The sequence below is a fragment of the Marmota flaviventris genome, chromosome 9, assembly GCF_047511675.1.
Source record: "Marmota flaviventris isolate mMarFla1 chromosome 9, mMarFla1.hap1, whole genome shotgun sequence".
NCBI lineage: Eukaryota > Metazoa > Chordata > Mammalia > Rodentia > Sciuridae > Marmota > Marmota flaviventris.
Genome location: NC_092506.1, coordinates 61,886,256 through 61,905,458, shown reverse-complemented (window position 1 = coordinate 61,905,458; position 19,203 = coordinate 61,886,256). Strand labels below are relative to the sequence as shown.

Below are 19,203 nucleotides of genomic sequence, written 5' to 3'. Positions count from 1 at the left end.
GCTTGACTGTTAGCTTACATTGTAGTGATGGGAGATGGACAGTGATCACATAAACAAGCATATATGATGTCAAGTTTTAGTACTACAAAAAAAAAAAAAAAGAAAGAAAGCAGATCAAAGAGCATAGAAAATGATGGAATGCTGTTTTAGAAAGAATGTAAGGTGACCTTTGAACAAAGTTCTAGGAACAGGGAGCACCAAACTTAAAGGCTCTGAATTGGAAAAGTGCTTGGTGCATTTGAGGAATGTCAAGGAGGCCATTGTGGCCAGAGAAGATTAGCAAGGAGGCAATAGGAGAGGAGGTTACACAGGTAGCAGGGACCCAGGTTGTTGAAAGAGATTTGGCTATCATTGTCATGTGGGCCACTTTGGGACTTAAAGAGAGGAGTTCTGTGACCTGACTTATTTTTAAAAATATATATTTAAGTTGTAGTTGGACACAATATTTTTATTTTATTTTTAAGTGGTGCTGAGGATCAAACCCAGGGCCTCGCACGGCTAGGCGAGCACTCTACCACTGAGCCACAATCCCAGCCCCATGACTTAATGTTTTAATAGGATCACTTTGGCTACTGTATGAAACAGACCATATGGGATCATCTAGGGGACCACCTATGAAGCTATTACAGTAATCTAGGTGGGTATTAATGATGATTTGAATTAGGATAGAAATTGTGTAGACAGTGAGATATGATCAGATTCTAAATATATTTTGAAAAAAAGGAGTTGAAAGGATTTGTTAATGGATTGGATATAGATGGGAAAGAAAGAATAGTCAAGAATGATTCTAAGACTTGCCTTGAGAGTTGGAAGAATGAATTACCATCTAATGCTATAGAGAAAACCATGGAGAACAAGTTTGGGAAGATAAGATGCAAACATTTATTCTGTAGTCTTTTATGTTTGAAATAATAATAGCTAACTTTCCTAAAAGGCTTAACTATGGGGGCTGGGGTTGTGTGCTTGCCTAGCATGTCTGAGGCACTGGGTTCAATTCTCAGCACCACATATAAATAAATAAAATAAAGGTCCATCAACAACTAATAAAAAATATTTTTTAAAAAAAGGCTTAACTATGTACTTGGCCCCAGCACTTTGGGTCTTAACTAGTTTAATACTTCTAGCAACGTATTGTATTATCTTGGATTTTTTATTTTTGTAGATATTGTGAATGGGATTGCTTTCTTAATTTCATTCTCAGCAAGTTAGCTACTGATATATAAAAGTACTACTTACTTTTGAATGCTGATTTTTGTATCCTGCTACTTTACTGAATTCATTTATCAGTTCTACCAGTCTTTTGGTTTTCTATTTATAGAGTCATGTCACCTGCATAGAGGGATAATTTGACTCCTCCCTTCTTGTTTAGATGCCTTTTATTTCTTTCTCTCCTAATTGCTCTGACTTGCAGTGCTGTATTGAATATAGCAACAAAAGTGGACATCCTTGTCTTGTCCCATATCTCAGAGAAACACTCTCAGCTTTTTCCTGTTTAGTATGGTATGGGCTATGGGTTTGTTTTATATGGCCTTTATTAAGAAGAGATGCATTATCTTCTGTAATTTGTTGAGTTTTTATTACAGATGTTTGATTTTATTGAATGCTTTTTATGGATCTATTGATAATCATGATTTTGTCTTTAATTTTGCTAATATGATTGACATGTTTGTTCATTTGCATTTGTTGAACTATCTTTGCATCACTTGATCATGGTATAAATCTTTTTTAGTTCCCCCTCTTTCAAGTTTTTTAAGTAGTCTGAAGTAGTTTTTGAAGTAGTTTCTGAAGTAGTTTTTGAAGTAGTTCTTTAAAAGTTTGGTATATTTTAGCAATGAAGCCATCCAGTCTTGAGCTTTGCTTTTTTGGGAGACTTTATTACTGGTTCAGTTTTATTACTTGTTACTGATTTGTTTATGTTTTCTACACCTTCATGGTTCAATTTTGGTAGCTTAGATATGTCCAGAAGTTTATCCGTTTCTTCTGGGTTTTCTAATCTGTTGGCATATATTTGTTCATAACAGACCTTAATGATTCTTTAACTCCTGAGATATCAGTCTTCTTTTTATCTCTGATTATATTTAGTTGCCTCCCCCATCTTTAGTCTAGCTAAATGTTCACTGATTTTCAAAAAAACAGCTCTTTGTTTTATTGATCTTTTGTAGGGTGAAAAATGAGGGTCTAGTTTAATTCTTCTACATAGGGATTTCAGTTTCCTCAGCACCACTAAAAGGCTGCCCTTTCTCCAATGTATGTTTTTGGTGCTTTTTTAGAAAATCAGTTGGCTATAGATGTATGAATTTATATCTGAGTTATGTATTCTGTTCCATTGGTCTATGTGTCAGTGTTATTTTTCTTTGGGGGAGGACACTAAGAATTGACCTAGGACCTCATACATGTGCTTTTATCACTGAGCTACACCCCCAGCTACTAGGTGTCTATTTTTATGCTAGTACCATGTTGTTTTGTTACTATAGCCTCGTAGTAGGTCTTAGGAGCCAGTATCATGTTGTTTCCAGCTTTGTTCTTTTTACTCAAGATTGCTTTAGCTGTTTGGGGTCTTTTATAGTTCCATGTGAATTCTAGAATGCAGTTTTCCGTTTCTTTGAAGAATGACACTGGTATTTTAATGGAGATTACATTAACTCTGTAAATCACTTTGACATTTTAACAATATTAATCAATTCTGAACATTCTAACAATATTAATTAATTCTTCCGATTCATGAACTTGGGAGGTCTCTTTATTTTTGCCTTTCTGTTTCTTTCATCACTATTTTGTAACTCTTATTGTAGAGGTCATTTACTGTCTTGGTTAAATTTATTCCTAGGCATTTTAGTTTTTCTGTAGATATTTAAAATTATTAGCCTCATTTTACAGATGGGAAAACTAAAGCACAGAGAGGTTAATTAATGTTATTGTTGGAATTCAAACCTAGGCAGTCTGGATCTAGAGCCCACACACAGTTTTTATTTATTCATTCATACATTTATTCATTCATTCATTTTTTGTATGAGGGATTGAGCTCAGAAGTGCTTAACCATTAAGCCACATCCCTAGCCCGTTTGATTTTTTATTTTGAGACTGGGTCTTGCTAAGTTGCTTAGGGCCTTACTAAGCTGCTGAGGCTGGCTTTGACTCTGTGATCCTCCTGCCTCAGCCTCCCAAGCCACTGGGATTATGGGTATGTGCCATTGCACTCAGCTCCACTCATTTTAAAAATTTTCTCCCTCCTGCCCTTCTTTTCCCTTTCTTTCCCTGCCCTGCCCTTCCCTTTCCTGAGCTCATTTGTATTAGGCAAGTGCTCAACTACTGACATACACTTCCAGCTATCAGGGGCCACTCTTTTTTTTGGTACCGGGATTGAATCAGGGGCTCTCAACACTGAGCCAAATCCCCAGCCATCTTTTGTGTTTTATTTAGAGACAGGGTCTCACTGAGTTGCTTAGCACCTCACTATTGCTGAGGCTGGCTTTGAACTTGCAATCCTGCTGTACTGCAAAGCCTTCATATCTAGCAAGCATCCAAGAAGAGATGTCAAGAAGGCAGTTAGATACTATATGAATCAGAAGTTCAGGCAAGAAGTATAGCAATATAAAAAGCCAAGTATAATTAGTGGACAGATGAAGTCAGAAAGGAAGGTTAGGGCAACTACCATAAAAGGAGACATGGTCACAAGAAGGCAAAATTTTAAGTTTAAGTCCTTGAAGACAAGGGGTTTGGTTAAAACATCAGTTCTACCTCTCAGAGCCAAGGAGGGCATAAGTAAAGCCAGTGGTGGATGACCTCAAAATGCTACTTTCTTTTTTTTTTTTTTTTAAAGATAGAGTGAGAGAGGGAGGGAGGGAGAGAGAGAGAGAGAATTTTTTTTTTAATATTTATTTTTTTTAGTTTTCGGCGGACACAACATCTTTGTTTGTATGTGGTGCTGAGGATTGAACCCGGGCCGCACGCATGCCAGGCGAGCACGCTACCGCTTGAGTCACATCCCCAGCCCTCAAAATGCTACTTTCATCTGGAATGCCCTTCTTTCTCTTTTGAATTTACATCCAGGGACACTTTGCCCAGGATAATTCCTAACAAACAATAGATCTAAATAATGGTGATTAATGAAAGTCTCTTCTCTGACCAGTCTATCCTTGTCATGGCACATTTTAGACTATATTCTAACTGTCCACTTATCTCTGCCCCCTCCCACAACTTTCTATCCTCTTATCTTTCTCCCTCATCAGTTGGTGACCATCTCAAAGCCAGAGACCCTGTTGAATTTGTTTCATTTGTTTTTAAACCACTCAGGCTAGGGTTATAGCTCAGAGCTAGAGTGCTTGTCTAGCATGCATAAGGCCCTGTGTTCAGTTTCCAGCATCACAAAACAAAAAACAAAAACCTTCACAAAACTCATGGAGAAAAAAGGGCTGGGTACGTAGCTCAGTGATAGAATGCTTGCCTAGTGTGAGAAACATGCTCATCTGCCCAAACCCAAACAAGGGGTTCAGAAACAGAAGGTACAGGGGGAAAAAAAACAAAACTAAAAACAAAACAATAACAACAACAACAAAAAAAAACAGGCTTTGATGGCAAAATCAGGTGTCTGGTTGAGCAGGCATACCCAGAATGGTTACGATTAGCATTTTATCCCCTAGTGTGCAAGGTCCTTTATTGCCATCTATCCTAGCTGGCGATCTAATGCTGGGTTCACAAAATCTGACTATTCCAATAACTTTAAAAAAAAGACAAAGAGGGGCTGGGGATGTGGCTCAAGCGGTAGCGCGCTTACCTGGCATGCGCGGGGCGCTGGGTTCGATCCTCAGCACCACATAAAAAATAAAAATAAAGATGTTTGTGTCCACCAAAAACTAAGAAATAAATATTAAAAACATTCTCTCTCTTAAAAAAAAAAAAAAAAAAAGACAAAGCATGCAAACACACAGAAGTACCTTTTCAAAATCCGTGATGGCTCTCTGACCTTAAGGGTCCGTGGAAAGAGAATGAGCACTGGAATTCTTTATTCTTATATGGGAGACACACAAGGGGAGGTTCCATGGAATATTCTCTCCCAAAAAGGGCAAAAGGGTAGGATTACTAAGGAACAGGTAAGTGTAACTCAATTCCAGCTAGTGATGCCTACTCCTGGAGCCACACCTTGTTATCCAGCTGGGGGTAACACCCAAGTTACTGCTGAGGGCAACAATTGTTCAGTGCCCCTGGGTATCAGGACTTAAAGGCGTGTGCATCCAGGGTAGCTCCTGACAGTCCTACCGCCCCCCCCCCCACACACACCCATTCCTCATTGGCTGAGTATTGTGAGGTACACAGTCTTCTCAAAAGTTGCCTAGGTTTTACTGTCTCCTATTGTGTTATTTAAAGAATAAATTTATACCTTAGCTGTTCCCATCTCCCTTTGTTCTCTTGTGGGGAGAAAGTCTTCTTGGATTGAGTACCTTTTGGCACATATACAAGCTCTTACTTTTTTACCTAAGTTATTATTTCTTTTTATTTTTGAGAGGTGGGTACCAGGATTAAACTCAGGTGTACTCAACCACTGAGCCACATCCCCAGCCTTATTTTATATTTTATTTAGAGATAAGGTCTCTCTGAGTTGCTTAGCACCTCGCTGTTGCTGAGGCGGCTTTGAACCCACAATCCTCCTGTCCCAGACTCCCCAGCCGCTGGGATTTCAGGTGTATACCACCACTCCTGGCCTAAGTTATTATTTCTTAACAGATCTCTATCTCTGTGGGTCAGACAGACTCCTTTTCCCACCTCCTGTTTTGTCAAGGGGCTGTTTAGGTACATGGATTTTGGATCTGTCACAGTCATTGACTGGTGCTGTTGTGAGTTAACTGCTTGAAACTTTCCATTCTGCTCTATTTCCCCTCCAGCTGCCTTTCCTTTCTTATGTCCTAATTTTACATATAAGGCTAAATATTGTATTCTGAAAATGGACCACTGGACTTTCTCACACCTACCATGCATGAGGCCCTGAGTTCAATCCCCAGCACACACACACACACACAGCCACTCATCATTGCAGAAAACAACCCCTTGATAATCTCTTCATTGAGTACCTATACCTATTCTTTGCCTTATCTGTGCTTGGCATTAAAGATGCAGATATCATCATCAGTAGAAGAAGCAGGATGAAAAATATCAGTTGAGACAAGGAAATGAAATAAACAAAATGAAAACCAGAAAAGAGTAGGGAAGGAACCCAATTTATCTGTGATTTCCTTTTTGGACAAAGTTGATAGTAGGGAAAGGATATTCCCTGCTGGCCATGCAGGCTGTCAGCCACCCAGCATTTGAGAAGCTTGGAGCTTACTGTCCAGGCTGAGAGGAGTGGTGAGTTGGTGAGCTGAGTGGGAAGTGGGAAGGGGGACTGACCAAGAGGTATTGTATACAAGCAAATGAGGCATAGCTGTGCCTTTAAGGAGCTTACAGTTTGGGGAGAGGGGAATGAAAACAAGGCTTTGAAGTGTACAGTGTAATAATTATAGTGTGAAGTACAATGTGTTAAGGCAACTATGTATCTTCAAATTTTTCTGTTCTAAAAAGTAGAAGCTACAGGTAGTCAGACTTTAGTGCAGTATGAGAAGGCATTTTTGGACAGAGTGGTCTCACAGTGGAGTAGGGGATCTTAGGAAAGGAAGGCCTTTACTGTTAGTAAAGACGTAAGTTTGGGATAAATGATTTCATTGAGGTTATTGTAATGGAAGCACTAATTCCTCCTAATACAAGATTGGGCTAAAGGGATTTTAAGATGCCTTCTAACCACAGCAGTCTGTGATCCTAAAAGTCCCTTCCCTTTTCTGGGCCTATGAACGTCACCCATAAAATGAAGAAGAGTCAACAAAATAAAACCCCCTACAGTGCTGCCATTCTATGTGAATTAAAAATAATTCTACTTGGAAACATTTAAGGAAGATCCTATAATTGCCCCTGAAGTAAATAGCATATGAGGTGACAGAATAGTGATTACCCACGCTGCAGTCTCTCACTTGAAGCTGAGTATAGATTCCATCCATAAGACTGATCACTTAGCTTTCCAGCTTAGACCCTGACTTTCTTCTCCAGAGTGACATACCTCCTGATTGCTAATTAAATGACAAGTTGGTTACTTCAGTTCCAAAATCAGAAATGATCAAAGATGAATTCAGAAGTGCATTTTCTTTGGAGTTGGAAAAGATTTAGGGAACAGCATATTAACAAAGATATATTATTAAAGCTCCAATATTTACAAATCCCAAAGAAGCTTTTAGGGATTTAGGGATTTAATCTTTGACTTTTAAAACCAGCTTTTCATTGTCAGTCAAAATACCAAAGAGCATTTAAAAACTGCAGGGAGTAAGTAGTGAGACAGGCACTTTTACACTGCTAGTGTAAGTTCAAATTGATAGTTTTTCTAGAAAGCAGTGCAGCAAAGTATTTGAAGACTTAGCCTGTCACTTCTCATCAGCTGCACTGCCGCTGTCCTGGTCTGAGCCCCACCATCTAGTGCCAGGAGTTTGCAGTAGCTCCCTGCTGGTCTCCATGCTTCTCTGTCCTTGCCCCCTTGTACTCTCTTTTCAGCACAACCATCAGAGTGACCCTTTTCACATAAGTCAGATCATGTTATTCTATTCAAAACCCTGTGACAGATTCTCATTTCACTTAGAATAAAAGTTGTAGTCCTTATAGTAGCCTGTAAGGCCATACATGAACTGAATAGCTCTTTATCTTTCTTACTCCCTCGGCTACTACTACTGTATCCCTTATTTGTTCCTCTGCTGTGTCCCTTATGCTCCCCAACTTCAGCCCTTTGCATTGATTGTTTTCTTTGTCTGGAATGCTTCGGCTTTTTGTTTGATTAACCATATCATTTCCCTCAAATTTGTGGAAATCTTACCTTCTCAGTGTCTTACCCTGATTATCCTATTTAATATTGCAGTGCTCTCAACCTAGACAGTGGCAATTCTGGTGTTTTTTCATCCTCCCTTTTTTTTTCTCCCATAGCAGTTGCTAATGAAGTGACACATTGATTATCTAAATTCGAAAATCAGAAAATGATTGAAGATGAATTCAGAAATGAATTCTCAAGGGCAGAGGTCTTTAGTTTTGTTCCCTAAACCAGTGTCTGGTACAGAATTGATAATCAAATATTTGTTCAATGGATGAATTATAAAAATAGCCTTAGGAATCTCACTTCTAGTACTAATATTTTTCTAAGCTTAAGATTAGCTTTAGGGGCTGGGGATGTGGCTCAAGTGGTAGTGCACCTGCCTGGCATGTGTGCGGCCCGGGTTCGATCCTCAGCACCACATACAAACAAAGATGTTGTGTCCGTCGAGAACTAAAAAATATTAAAAAAAAAAAAAATTCTCTCTCTCTCTCTTTAAAAAAAAAAAAAAAAGATTAGCTTTAATTTATTATTATTATTTTAATTGTACAAATTTAGGGATACAATGTGATAATTTAAACACATATCAGTATGCAAAGATCATATCAGATTAGTTAACATTTACATTTCATTAAGCATTTAAAATTCTTTTTTAATTAACACATAATAATTGTACATATTTATGAGGTATATGTGATATTTTAGTACATCTATACAATATGTACTGAACAAATGTGATAACTAATATTTCCATCTTATCATTACTTGGATTTGGAGACTTATGAAGAGATTACTTGTTTTGCGGTATGAGATGGAAGTCAGAGCTTCTCTAATTCTAGGTAAGGGCTCTTAGCACTGAGCCCTGCCTATGAAGAGATTCGGGTTTCTTGTATGGGAGGGTACTAGGGATTTAACCTAAGGGCTGATTTAACCTAAACACTGAGTTGCATCCCCAGCCCTTTTTATTTTTTATTTAGAAAACAGGTTTCACTGAGTTACTTAGGGCCTCACTGAGCTGCTGAGATGGGCTTTGAACTCTCCATCCTCTTGCCTTAGTTTCTGAGCCTCTGGGATTATAGGCGTGCACCACTGTGCCTGGCTTCTATGAAGAGATTTCATAAGATGATTCTTGGAAACTCTCTGTAGTGGCTACAATATTCATTTAATATGTCTGTTGATAGATAAGGACATTTAATTTGCTTCTAGACCTAATTTTTAAAGAAATAGAGTTGCAGCCAAAGGTTTATTTAGTTTACTTGATGTTGTTAGCTATAATAAAAATGAAAATTTTCAAACAACCTAAACATCTAAAAGCAGGGTAATGGTTAAGTGATTTGATATATCTGTGTAATGGAATAGTATAAAGATATTAAAAATAAAGTTTTTGAATAATATGTGATTATGTGGGAAATGTTTATGTTTAAATGAAATAGTTATAAAACTATATATACCTCTACCTCATACCATACACAAAAATTAACTCAAAAGCCCCCAAATTATAAAACTCTTAGAAGAAAACCAACATCTTCATGGCCTTGGTTTTAGCAATAGATTCTTGGATATGATACAAAAGCATAAGTAGCAAAAAAAGAAGTAGATAATTGGACTTTAAAAATTGCATTGAAAGGATTATCAAGTGAAAACCCACAGAGTTGGAGAAAATATTTGCAAATTATTTATTTGGTAATGGCTCAATATTCAGAATATATAAAGAACTCCTACATTGTGTGACAGCAAAAAGATGACCCAGTTACAAAAATGGGCAAATGATTTGGGTAGACATTTCTCCAGAGAAGATATACAAGCCAGGCCCAGTGGCATACACCTGTAATCCCAGCAGCTCAGGAAGCTGAGGCAGGAGGATCAGAAGCTCAGTTCAGCCTCAGCAATTTAGTGAGACCCTGTCTCAAAATAAAAAGGGCTGGGAATGTGGCTCAGTGGTTGAGGACCCCTGGGTTCAATCCCTGGTTAAAAAAAAGGAAGATGTATACATGGCCAACAAGCACATAAAAAGGTGTTCAACATCATTAATTATTAGGGAAATATAAATCAAAATTATGAGATACCACTTCACACTAACTGTAAAAGCTATAATTAAAAAAAAAAAAAAAAAGCATTGGTGAGGATGGGGAGAAATTGTAGAGATAGGAAGTGAATTAGAGATTACCAGGGTAGGGGTTGTGGGGAGTGGGAAATTATTATTAACAGACACAGAGGTTTTATGTGGGATGATACTGATGATAGTTGCACAACATTGTGAATGTAATTAATGTCACTGAATTGTACATGTAAATGGTTAAAATTCCAAATTTTATATTTACTTTGCCACAATGGAAGTTTTTTAAAAAAAATAAAAAACAGAACTGTATATGATATGCTATGATGAGCTGGCATTGGTGTACATGATCTTGAGTGCTGACTGTGAGCATTTCTTCCCAACTACTCATTTAAGTGATATTGGTAGCTTGAAATTGGCCACAGTGAGATAATTTACATCATGGCAATTGGCGTATGCTAGAAAAGCACCCCACTCCTAACGTCTTCAAGCCAATTGTTAAATACTTGCCAGTACACCACTGAATATATGTGTATAAAATCCATAGAAAGCTATCTAGAAAAAAGTAGATGCCCAACTGTTAATGTGGTTACCTCTCAGAGCAGTTTTGTGGCAGAAAGTGAAAGTAAGCATACACGTTTTATCATAAGCTCTTTTAATTTTTTTCTACTTTTTTTACAGTGAAAATGCAGGCATATTTTATGTATTGCTTTTTAAAAGTGGGCCCAAAAATCTGCATTTATTGGAGTTATGGTGTTAATGACTTTTCTCTTGAGAGTCTGAAAGCTCTGTGAAATGGCCTGTGAAGAAAATGAAAGCTAAGCCTGTAACTTGAATTTGTTTCCTTAGAAGTCTTCTTTGTTGTTAGTGTTGTTGTTTTCCTTGCCTAAGTAAGACTTTTCTTGTCTTTATGTAGGTTACCCTACAGCCTACCCGGCAGCGGCCCCTGCCTACAATCCCAGCCTGTACCCAACCAATAGCCCCAGTTATGCTCCAGGTAAACAGAGTGGGGGCATCAGTGGTGAATGGGGTGGGAGGTGTGGGAAAACAAACCCACTTGCTGGCCTTTCCCTGTCCTTAATTGCTCTGGGCTCAGCCTATCCTGGTTTGAATCTGTGGGAGTCCATACCTTCTGGGAACTGAGGCAGATCAGCCTCAGGGTGGGGGTTGGAAGTAAAATCTTCCTCATTCTCCTTGGGTCTTAAGCTTGGCTTGTTTCTCCTGTATTAGAATGTATGAGACATGCATCCTTCTTACAGAACCCTTTCTACTCTCCCAAGCAAGATCCAAATCCATTCTTTGCTCAGTTTCCCCTGAGGCTGTCGCTGGGAAACACATGAACATGTACACACACACACACACACACACACACACACACACACACAGCCAAATACAGGGGTATAGATTTGGAAGAGAGTAAGAGACTTGCCATCAGAGGGTAAAAAAGTGGTTTTCAAGCTTAGAAAAGCTACTTGTTTTTCAAAAACAATAAATGTCCAATACTTCTTGGATAGAGGTTAAAGTGGATATGAAAATATTAAAAGGGTTTATTCTAATTTGGGCAGATGCATTGCAGAGATCTTACACTGATCGTAACCCCTTGCTCAGCCAATGCTTAAACACTCAAGAGCAGGAAAATTGGGCATGGTGTCCTAACTACTCAGGCGGCTGAGGTAGGAGGATTGCAAGTTTGAGGCCAGCCTAGACAATTATCAAGACCCTTTCTCAAAATAAAAAATAAAAGGACTGGGGGTGTGGCTCAGTGGTAGAGCACTTGCCTAGCATGCATGAAGCCCTTTAGATTGCTAGAACTGGGGTAAGAAAAAGAGCAGGAGAATGTATAGGTTCTGTGGTTAGAAAATCCTGGGTTAAAATCCAGATTACCCAACTCATTCATTAAAGCCTTGGGCAGTTACCTCACCTCTCTGAGATTCAAATGTAACTACTTACCTCAGGGTTTAAGTTGTTTTATGGAAACTCTTCTTCATTTATTCAGCAAGTATTTATTCGTTGACTGTCCTCCATACTGGGATAGAAAAATTAAAACATGATATCTTTCCCTGAAGTAGCTTATAGTCCATTTTGGAGCCTAACATGTAGACAAATTCATTGCAGTACAATACAGTAAATATTATAAAAGGAATACATATTAAAAGAGAAGAGGGAACCACAGTCTGCCTGGGGGTAAGAGTATAGAAGAATAGAGACTTGAGGGAGAAATAGAAAGTCTCCCCCACTCCCAACTGCTGGGGATTGGACACAGAGCCTCATGCATTCTAGGAAAGTACTATACCACTGAGCCACATCCCCAGCCCTAGGAGGAGTACTTTTAATCACACAAAGGAGGACTGGGCAGTCCAGGCAGAGCAAGCTTGGTAAAGACATGGAAATGTGGGAACATGACACTATTAGAGACTTAGAAGTGAATAGGAATAGTTGAAGCATGGGCCAGGGTGGGAGGTGGTGATGAATCTTAACTAAAGATGTGAAAAGGTGATTTGGAAAGGCCTTGAATATCCTAACATCCCATTTTCTTGTTTAGTGATATTATTATGGAATTTAAAAGCTTGAAAAGATTCCAGAGGTTTCTCCAGTTAAGCCTCTTCTCTTGACCACAGAAACCCAGAAACAGTGTTTAGTTCCACATTATCCAGTGAATCAGCAACAACTTATGAACTAGAACCCTTGGCAGATTTCCTGTCTCTCAGTCCCATGCTTTTTTGTACTAAACCAGTATTCTTTCTACTGTCATTCCCCTTTGTGTGTATGTGTATATGGTATTAGGAATTGAACCAGGACCTCATACAAGCTCTGTAGCGCTGAGCTGCATCCCCAGTCCCCTCATTCCCATTCTTCTGGGATATTTAAAGCAGAAATGAATGTGGGCTATATTTGAAGATCTCTGTTTGAGCCCTGGAATCATATCCTTACCATACCCCCCACCTCATCTCTCTCTCTCACACACACACACACACATCATGAAGTTATCAGATAGAACCCTCTTTTTTTTTTTTCTGCAAACAAGAGCTATTTTATGCATATGACTAATGATAACCCCTAAAGTGCTTACATAAATGTGACATTACACAGATATTCATTTTGGCCCTATTATGCCTGAGGCAGTCAGGAAGACACTGTAGGTAATTCAAACTTGAAGAAGCTGCTGTCACTGCCTTAAGAGCTTATAAGGGAAGTGGTGATACATGGACCAAAATCTACATCTCAGCATTGATTTTCTGTTTTCTTTTAATCAATAAAATATATTTCCCAAAAAATCTATAATAGGAGGCAGAGCAACAATAAAAGCTGCAGAAATTCTCTCTGAAAAAAATAATGAAATTTGGTAAGTTTTATCTTTAAAAACTATGGTAGCTTTGGTTATTAAATCTATCACAATAGGTAAGTGATTTAAATCTTCATGAGATCTGTGAGTCGGCTTTGTAAACTAGTCTAAAGCAAAGTGAAACAAGTTGTAGCAGAAGCTGAGGTAGGAATGAGGAATATTGATTGTCTTGATAGTCAGGAGGCCACCAATGACCTCACTGGCAGCAGTCAGGTAGGTGGTGAGACTGGAAACCAGACTACGGTGAACCAGGGAGGAGAGAAGTAGATTAAGCAGGTGGAGGCCATGCTTACGAGAAGCTTGGCTACCAGGGAAAGCCAAATAAAATGGCATTGACTATAAAGGGTGCTTGGGGTTGAGAAAGTTTTGGGAGTATAGGCATGATTAAGCACTGATGGGAGGAGCAAGTGGAGGGGACAAGTCAGATATGCGGGAGAAGCAGTGCCACACAGCTAGGCCTGCACAGAGGCTGCATTGGGGGTGGGAAATCGAGAATTCAGTTCTCTTCCTAGTTTGGGGGAATTGAGTGGCAGGGGGAAGTGGGATACCTCACACAGGAGGGCAGTTCTTCCTTTCAGATCATAGGAAAAGTCACAGGGGATGTGTTTAGAATCAATTGCCCAGTGGAAAGTGGAGACTTCTGATTTAATGGCCTTGATTTGCTGACACAGAGGTGATGAGGGATAGAGGAAAAATAAATGTCAAAGTGTAAGAGCCTCACATGAAACAGTGGGAATGGAAACTACTAAACGATAGCACAGAGCAGGGTAACACTGGAGGCTGAGTGAGGTGGAGGCAAGGAATTGGTCCAGGCTCTAATTCCCAGCAGTGGGCTCTTTTCAGCACTTCTGGTGAAAGATTATAAGATTGTTTGGCAAGAAAGAGGAAAGACAAGGAATAAATAGCTATTATTTATTGAAGGGTTCCTTTGTGTCAGAGACTATTTTAAGCTCTTTACAGATGTTAACTTGTTTTATAACACATCAGAACTTTGAGGTGAGTACTATTGTTACTCCCATTTTCTAAATGGAAAAACTAAAACTGAGAGAAGTTGAGTAACTAGCTCAAAGTTCCACAGCCCAGTATCATGTCACATGGCTACGTGAACTCACTCTAAACCACTACTTTATTGTTGAGACAGTTGGCAGAGAGAAATTGAAGTGTTAAACTGGAATAACCAGGGTAGAGAGGAAAGGTGGTGCAGAAAGGAGGAAATTGAGACTGTCAAAGAAAAAAAAAATGAACTAAAACAAAAATGGAGAGATTGGAAAACTGCTGGTAAAAAATAAAATAAAATAATAAAATCATCACCTAACATGATTTTCCCATTTTATGGCTTTTTGTTTGTTTGGTGTTTAGTACTGGGAATTGAACCCAGGAGTGCTTAACCACTGAACCACATCCCAGCCCCTTTTATATTTTATTTAGAGACAGGGTCTTGCTAAGTTACTGAGGCTGGCTTTGAACTCATGATCCTCCTGTGCACCACCATGCCCAGTCCAATTTTGTGTTTTAAAAGTCAACATATTTTCAGGAGCTAATGGAGGTAACCTAGACCATTTGCTCAGAAACCCACAAAGTACACAAGAAAGGGTAATGCTACTGCATTGTATTAGAAAGCCGCATCCTGAAAGTTGGAAAACCTGGACTGTACCACTAACTCTTTTCTGATTTTGGTGTGACCTTGGGGAGACACCTTTGCCTTCTGAATTTTACACACACACACACACACACACTCTCTCTCTCTCTCTCTCTCTCACACACACAAACTGGGTCTGCTTCATATTGTGGGATGCTGGCCTCTGTATTCATAGGTTTCCTGATTGCAGTGGGGAAGTTCTTGAAAAGGAGGAGCTGGCTCAAGGTCAGAGAGGACAGTGTAGGTTACTCTCAGCTTCCTGCCAAAGCCAGCCATTTGTGATGCAAAGAGGTGCCTGCATCACAGGAGCAGATGTCTGCAAAGGAACCAGGCTCTCAGGTTTAAATATCTTTTGGTTGCTTCAAGGAGACCAAGAAGTTGCTTTAGACAGATCTATTTTTAGCACCTAAGATATCATCTGCCTAGAATGCAAGGAAGTTCTTTGATTGGTTCTGAAAGCAATGTTGGTACTTGGAGCTTTTTTCCAATTTCTTTATGATTTCAAGAATCTTAATTTAAAAACTATTTGGCCCCACAGGAGGCAGAAGCTATCCAAGACTAGGTTTTCAGAATCCACAGAGCAAAGAGTTTATCATATTAATGGTAATCTGACTTGAAAATGAAAAGGGAGGGTAAACAGGGTAACTAGTATAATAAAAATATAATACCGCCTCCAAGAATCTGTATACAAAAGTATTTTTTATCTATTATCTCACCTGGTTTCATAATGCCTATAAAGTACAAATATATTATTCCTATTTTGCATATGACAAGCCTAAAGAATAGTAGGGGGAAGGAATTGTTTTCTGAACACCTGCCTCCTTCCAGGCACTATGCAAGGCATGCTATAAATGTTCCCTTTTATGTTAGTCCTGTGTGTTGGAACTGCTTGCCTCAAATTTTGTTCAGAGGTTAAATAAGTTGTGCAAACTTATACAGTTAAAAAAGCAGCAGAGCTGGGATTCAGACTTATATAGCACCAACTGTCCTGGAGGCTTGGGCCTAGCTCTCTGGGATTTTACAAACAATTCTAAAGAGTCCTATGCTGATGGTATTGTCCCTGAACTTTCACTTCCTCTAATACCTATCACATGTTCACCCTCTCTGGTTCTTGGGAGGATTGAAACATGTTTTTATCATGAATGAACAAAGAGCAAGAGCTTGGTCTTGTTCACATCTAGGCAGCTTCTGGGTCAGCTATATGGAAGATGCCATAGCATCCAGGGAGATTTTTCTCTGCAATGATTAAACTTTCCTGGATGGCAAGTCTGTCACCCTCTCCAGGGTAGAGGTACTTCACACCCCATATAGTCACCATTTTTGTGCGGCCTGGGGGAAACTGCTATCTTAAGCCAAAGAATGTATATGTAACTGCAATATGTAAAACTTGCACAAATTCTTAGTGGTAATTTCAACTAACATTTCTATCCAACAGAGTTTCAGTTCCTGCATTCAGCTTATGGTAGGAGAGCTATTTTTCCTCATCTGTATTACGGCCTATGAATGTGTTATCTTGTAACAATGGTAGAACCCCTCTCCTTTCTTCCCTAAATCCCATCCCCTAGGCTTGGGCTCCCCCCAGGTGGCTCAGCAGCAGTTCCTAAAGCATGCAGGAACATGTCTGATGGTGCAAAATCATGGGTTGGAGACACACATGAACCATTTCCCTAGGGCAGCAATGAAGGATCATGGCACTAAAAGGCGTCTCTCACCCTAACCTGGCTGCTGAATTCAAACAAATGAACCAAAATTCCAGGGTCTATATGTGGCTTTTCTGTTGGCTTTGTGGCAGCCTCTTTGAAGGAGTCCCTGGATTATGCTAAAACACCAGTCTGCCCCAGGATCAGATTTCCTATCTCCATCAGCAGTCTGACATGTTTGAAGACTTGGTGACTTTAAATACAATCTGTTCCCTTAGCTCAGATCTTGAGCTCTGGGCTCATTATTGGGGCATTTTCCGGGATGGTGAAAGGTGGGAGCCTAGTGTGCCAATGAGTTGAGGGATCAAAAGCTGAGTTCTGGGGCAGTGTGGACTCCAGGCCCAAGGCACCACGGGAACTTCTGGGCACCTGTGAGGGTCCTAGCAGTGTAACTTGACTAGGTCCTTTTTGTCATAGACAGGAAGGGACCATGGGAAGGACTTGCCACTTTAACCACCCTCAGCTGGGCTGCTGAGGACAATGTTTTTGTAAAATCTCTGCACACTTTCTCAACTTTTAAACCTGATCATCTAGTTGTCAGAAATTAATTTTTTGTGTTGCACATCTTTCAGAAGATGAGCTGTGAAATTTCTTGCCACTATTGTGGGCTGTGTGATCTTGGGCAACTTGCTAATGTTTCTAGGCTATAGATAAAGTTTTATTCCACATGGATATTTTCATATCTTTAATGCTAACATCCCATCCTTTTACAATTTTATTATTTCAATTTTGCAAGCCACAGACCTATTTCTTTCTCTTTCTCTCTCTCTCTCTCTCTCTCTCTCTCTCTCTCTCTCTCTCTCTCGGTTGCCCCAGAATATATGAACTTGGACAGAGGTTTCCATAAAAAGTTAGAGAAGGTCTCAGACTTCTTCACCCTTCCACTTAAAGCATCTGAAATGAGGATGCATGAGTAGTATGGATAGAACACTTAACAAAATATTCTGTGGCAGGCCCTAAGTGGCCCTTTGAAGATACAAAGACCAGTAAGACAAGCTCTCCAATTCTCAAGGAGTGTGCAAATTATTGGGGAGACAGATAAGCCAGCCAAGTACAGGAACTTCTAAGAATCACAGGAATGGTGAGGGTGGTCAACTACATGGAGTGCATGCAGAAGCTGTGGTCACTGGGTGGAGAGAAGAAAAGACTTTGTAGTACATGTGCATCTTCAGCTCATGATTGATGAATTAGTCTAAGTTTACCAGGTGGAATGTGAGAAGAGACATGCCAGAAGAGCTAGCAATATGGACGAAACCACAGATATGTGTAGCTCCTCTGCATATTCTGGGAATGATAATCAGTGGCTGTACTGTAGTATAGACTGGAGACTGAGAGACTAGCGAGATCATCGAACTAGATCATGGGGCCTTGAATGCAATAAGGACTTCAGACCAGCCTATATGCAGTAGAGAACCAGGGAATATTCTTAAGAAAGAGGGTTTTCTGATTGTGTCTTAGATAGGTCACTGTAGCTGTAGCTTAATGATTGGAGGGGACAGGTTTAAAAACAAACAGAACAGTGAGGAAGCAGTTGGAGCAATTCAGGTGAGAGATGCTGAGAGCTTGAATTAAAGCCCTTTACCAGTATGGAGATGGAAGAATAGATAGCTACCAGAACTTAAACTGAGTGACACTTTATTTTTTACCCTCATGTCAATACTATGAAGCAATCAGTGAATGGTAGTTATTGCCATTTTGAGATAACCAAAAAATTAAGTGACTTGCCCAAGATCCCATAGCTAATAAGTGGCAGAGCCCAGGATAGAAGAATGCAAATTTCCTGACTCAATACATTGTTCAGGATGATGGTCCCTTGCTGCCTCTCCTCTTTGTAAGTGTGCTTAACAGATTGTTCAAGTGTCAGAGGGTGTGAAGGTCCCATATCCAGGGAAGTGAACAACCCAGCACCTGGATGTGGGCAGCCTGCTGTGACTGGCCATGGCCTTCACTGCCAATGGTTCTCTCTTTTGTTCTGTCTTTTTGACTTGAAGGATGGCACATATACTATAGTACACTGATCTTAAGTATACAGCTTAACAACATTTTTCACATGTAATACACACACACACACTGTAATACACACACACACACACATATACATATATATATATACACACATATAAATATAGCAATCGCACAGTTCAAAATATAAAACATTTCTAGAAAGTGGTTTCTTTCTGGCACCCAAGAATATGCCCTCCTATTAGAGCAGCCTCTTCCACCACTATACTTCTAAAAAGCTTTAGTTGGGTTTGTTTTCATTCCACAACTAAGCTTTGATCAGCACCACCAAAAGAACGGGTGCCGTTAGAATTGTACTTAGAAAAACAGGATTATCTAACTAATGAGGAGGTCAAGTTGATATTTGGTTTTAAGTTTTCACATTTATTCAATTATTTAGTATTCAAATATACAGAGGAGGCATAGAAAATAATGTTTGTTTTCTTTAATGAAACCAGAAGAAAATGCCCCTTTATTCAGGAAAATGTATAGTTTAGCTAAGGGTTCACTTAGGGAAGACAATCAAAGGCATAATCCCATTTGCTTTTTTCCTGATTAATCTGCAACATTGTTTTACTGGGTATCATGCTG

General features: G+C 39.4%; 1 protein-coding gene across 5 annotated transcripts in view; it reads left to right on the top strand.

Moving 5' to 3' along the window:
• Fam168a (family with sequence similarity 168 member A) overlaps window positions 1–19,203 on the top strand; it is a 189,034-nt gene that overhangs the window by 149,802 nt on the left and 20,029 nt on the right. For 3 of the 5 annotated variants that reach the window (XM_071616472.1, XM_071616471.1, XM_027942568.2), the window contains one exon: window positions 10,846–10,926. In XM_071616472.1, the coding sequence (XP_071472573.1) occupies window positions 10,846–10,926 (81 nt within the window). Of the gene's footprint in view, window positions 1–10,845; window positions 10,927–16,346; window positions 16,374–19,203 lie in introns of all 5 variants that reach the window. The other 2 variants (XM_027942566.2, XM_027942567.2) reach the window with 1 other exon arrangement.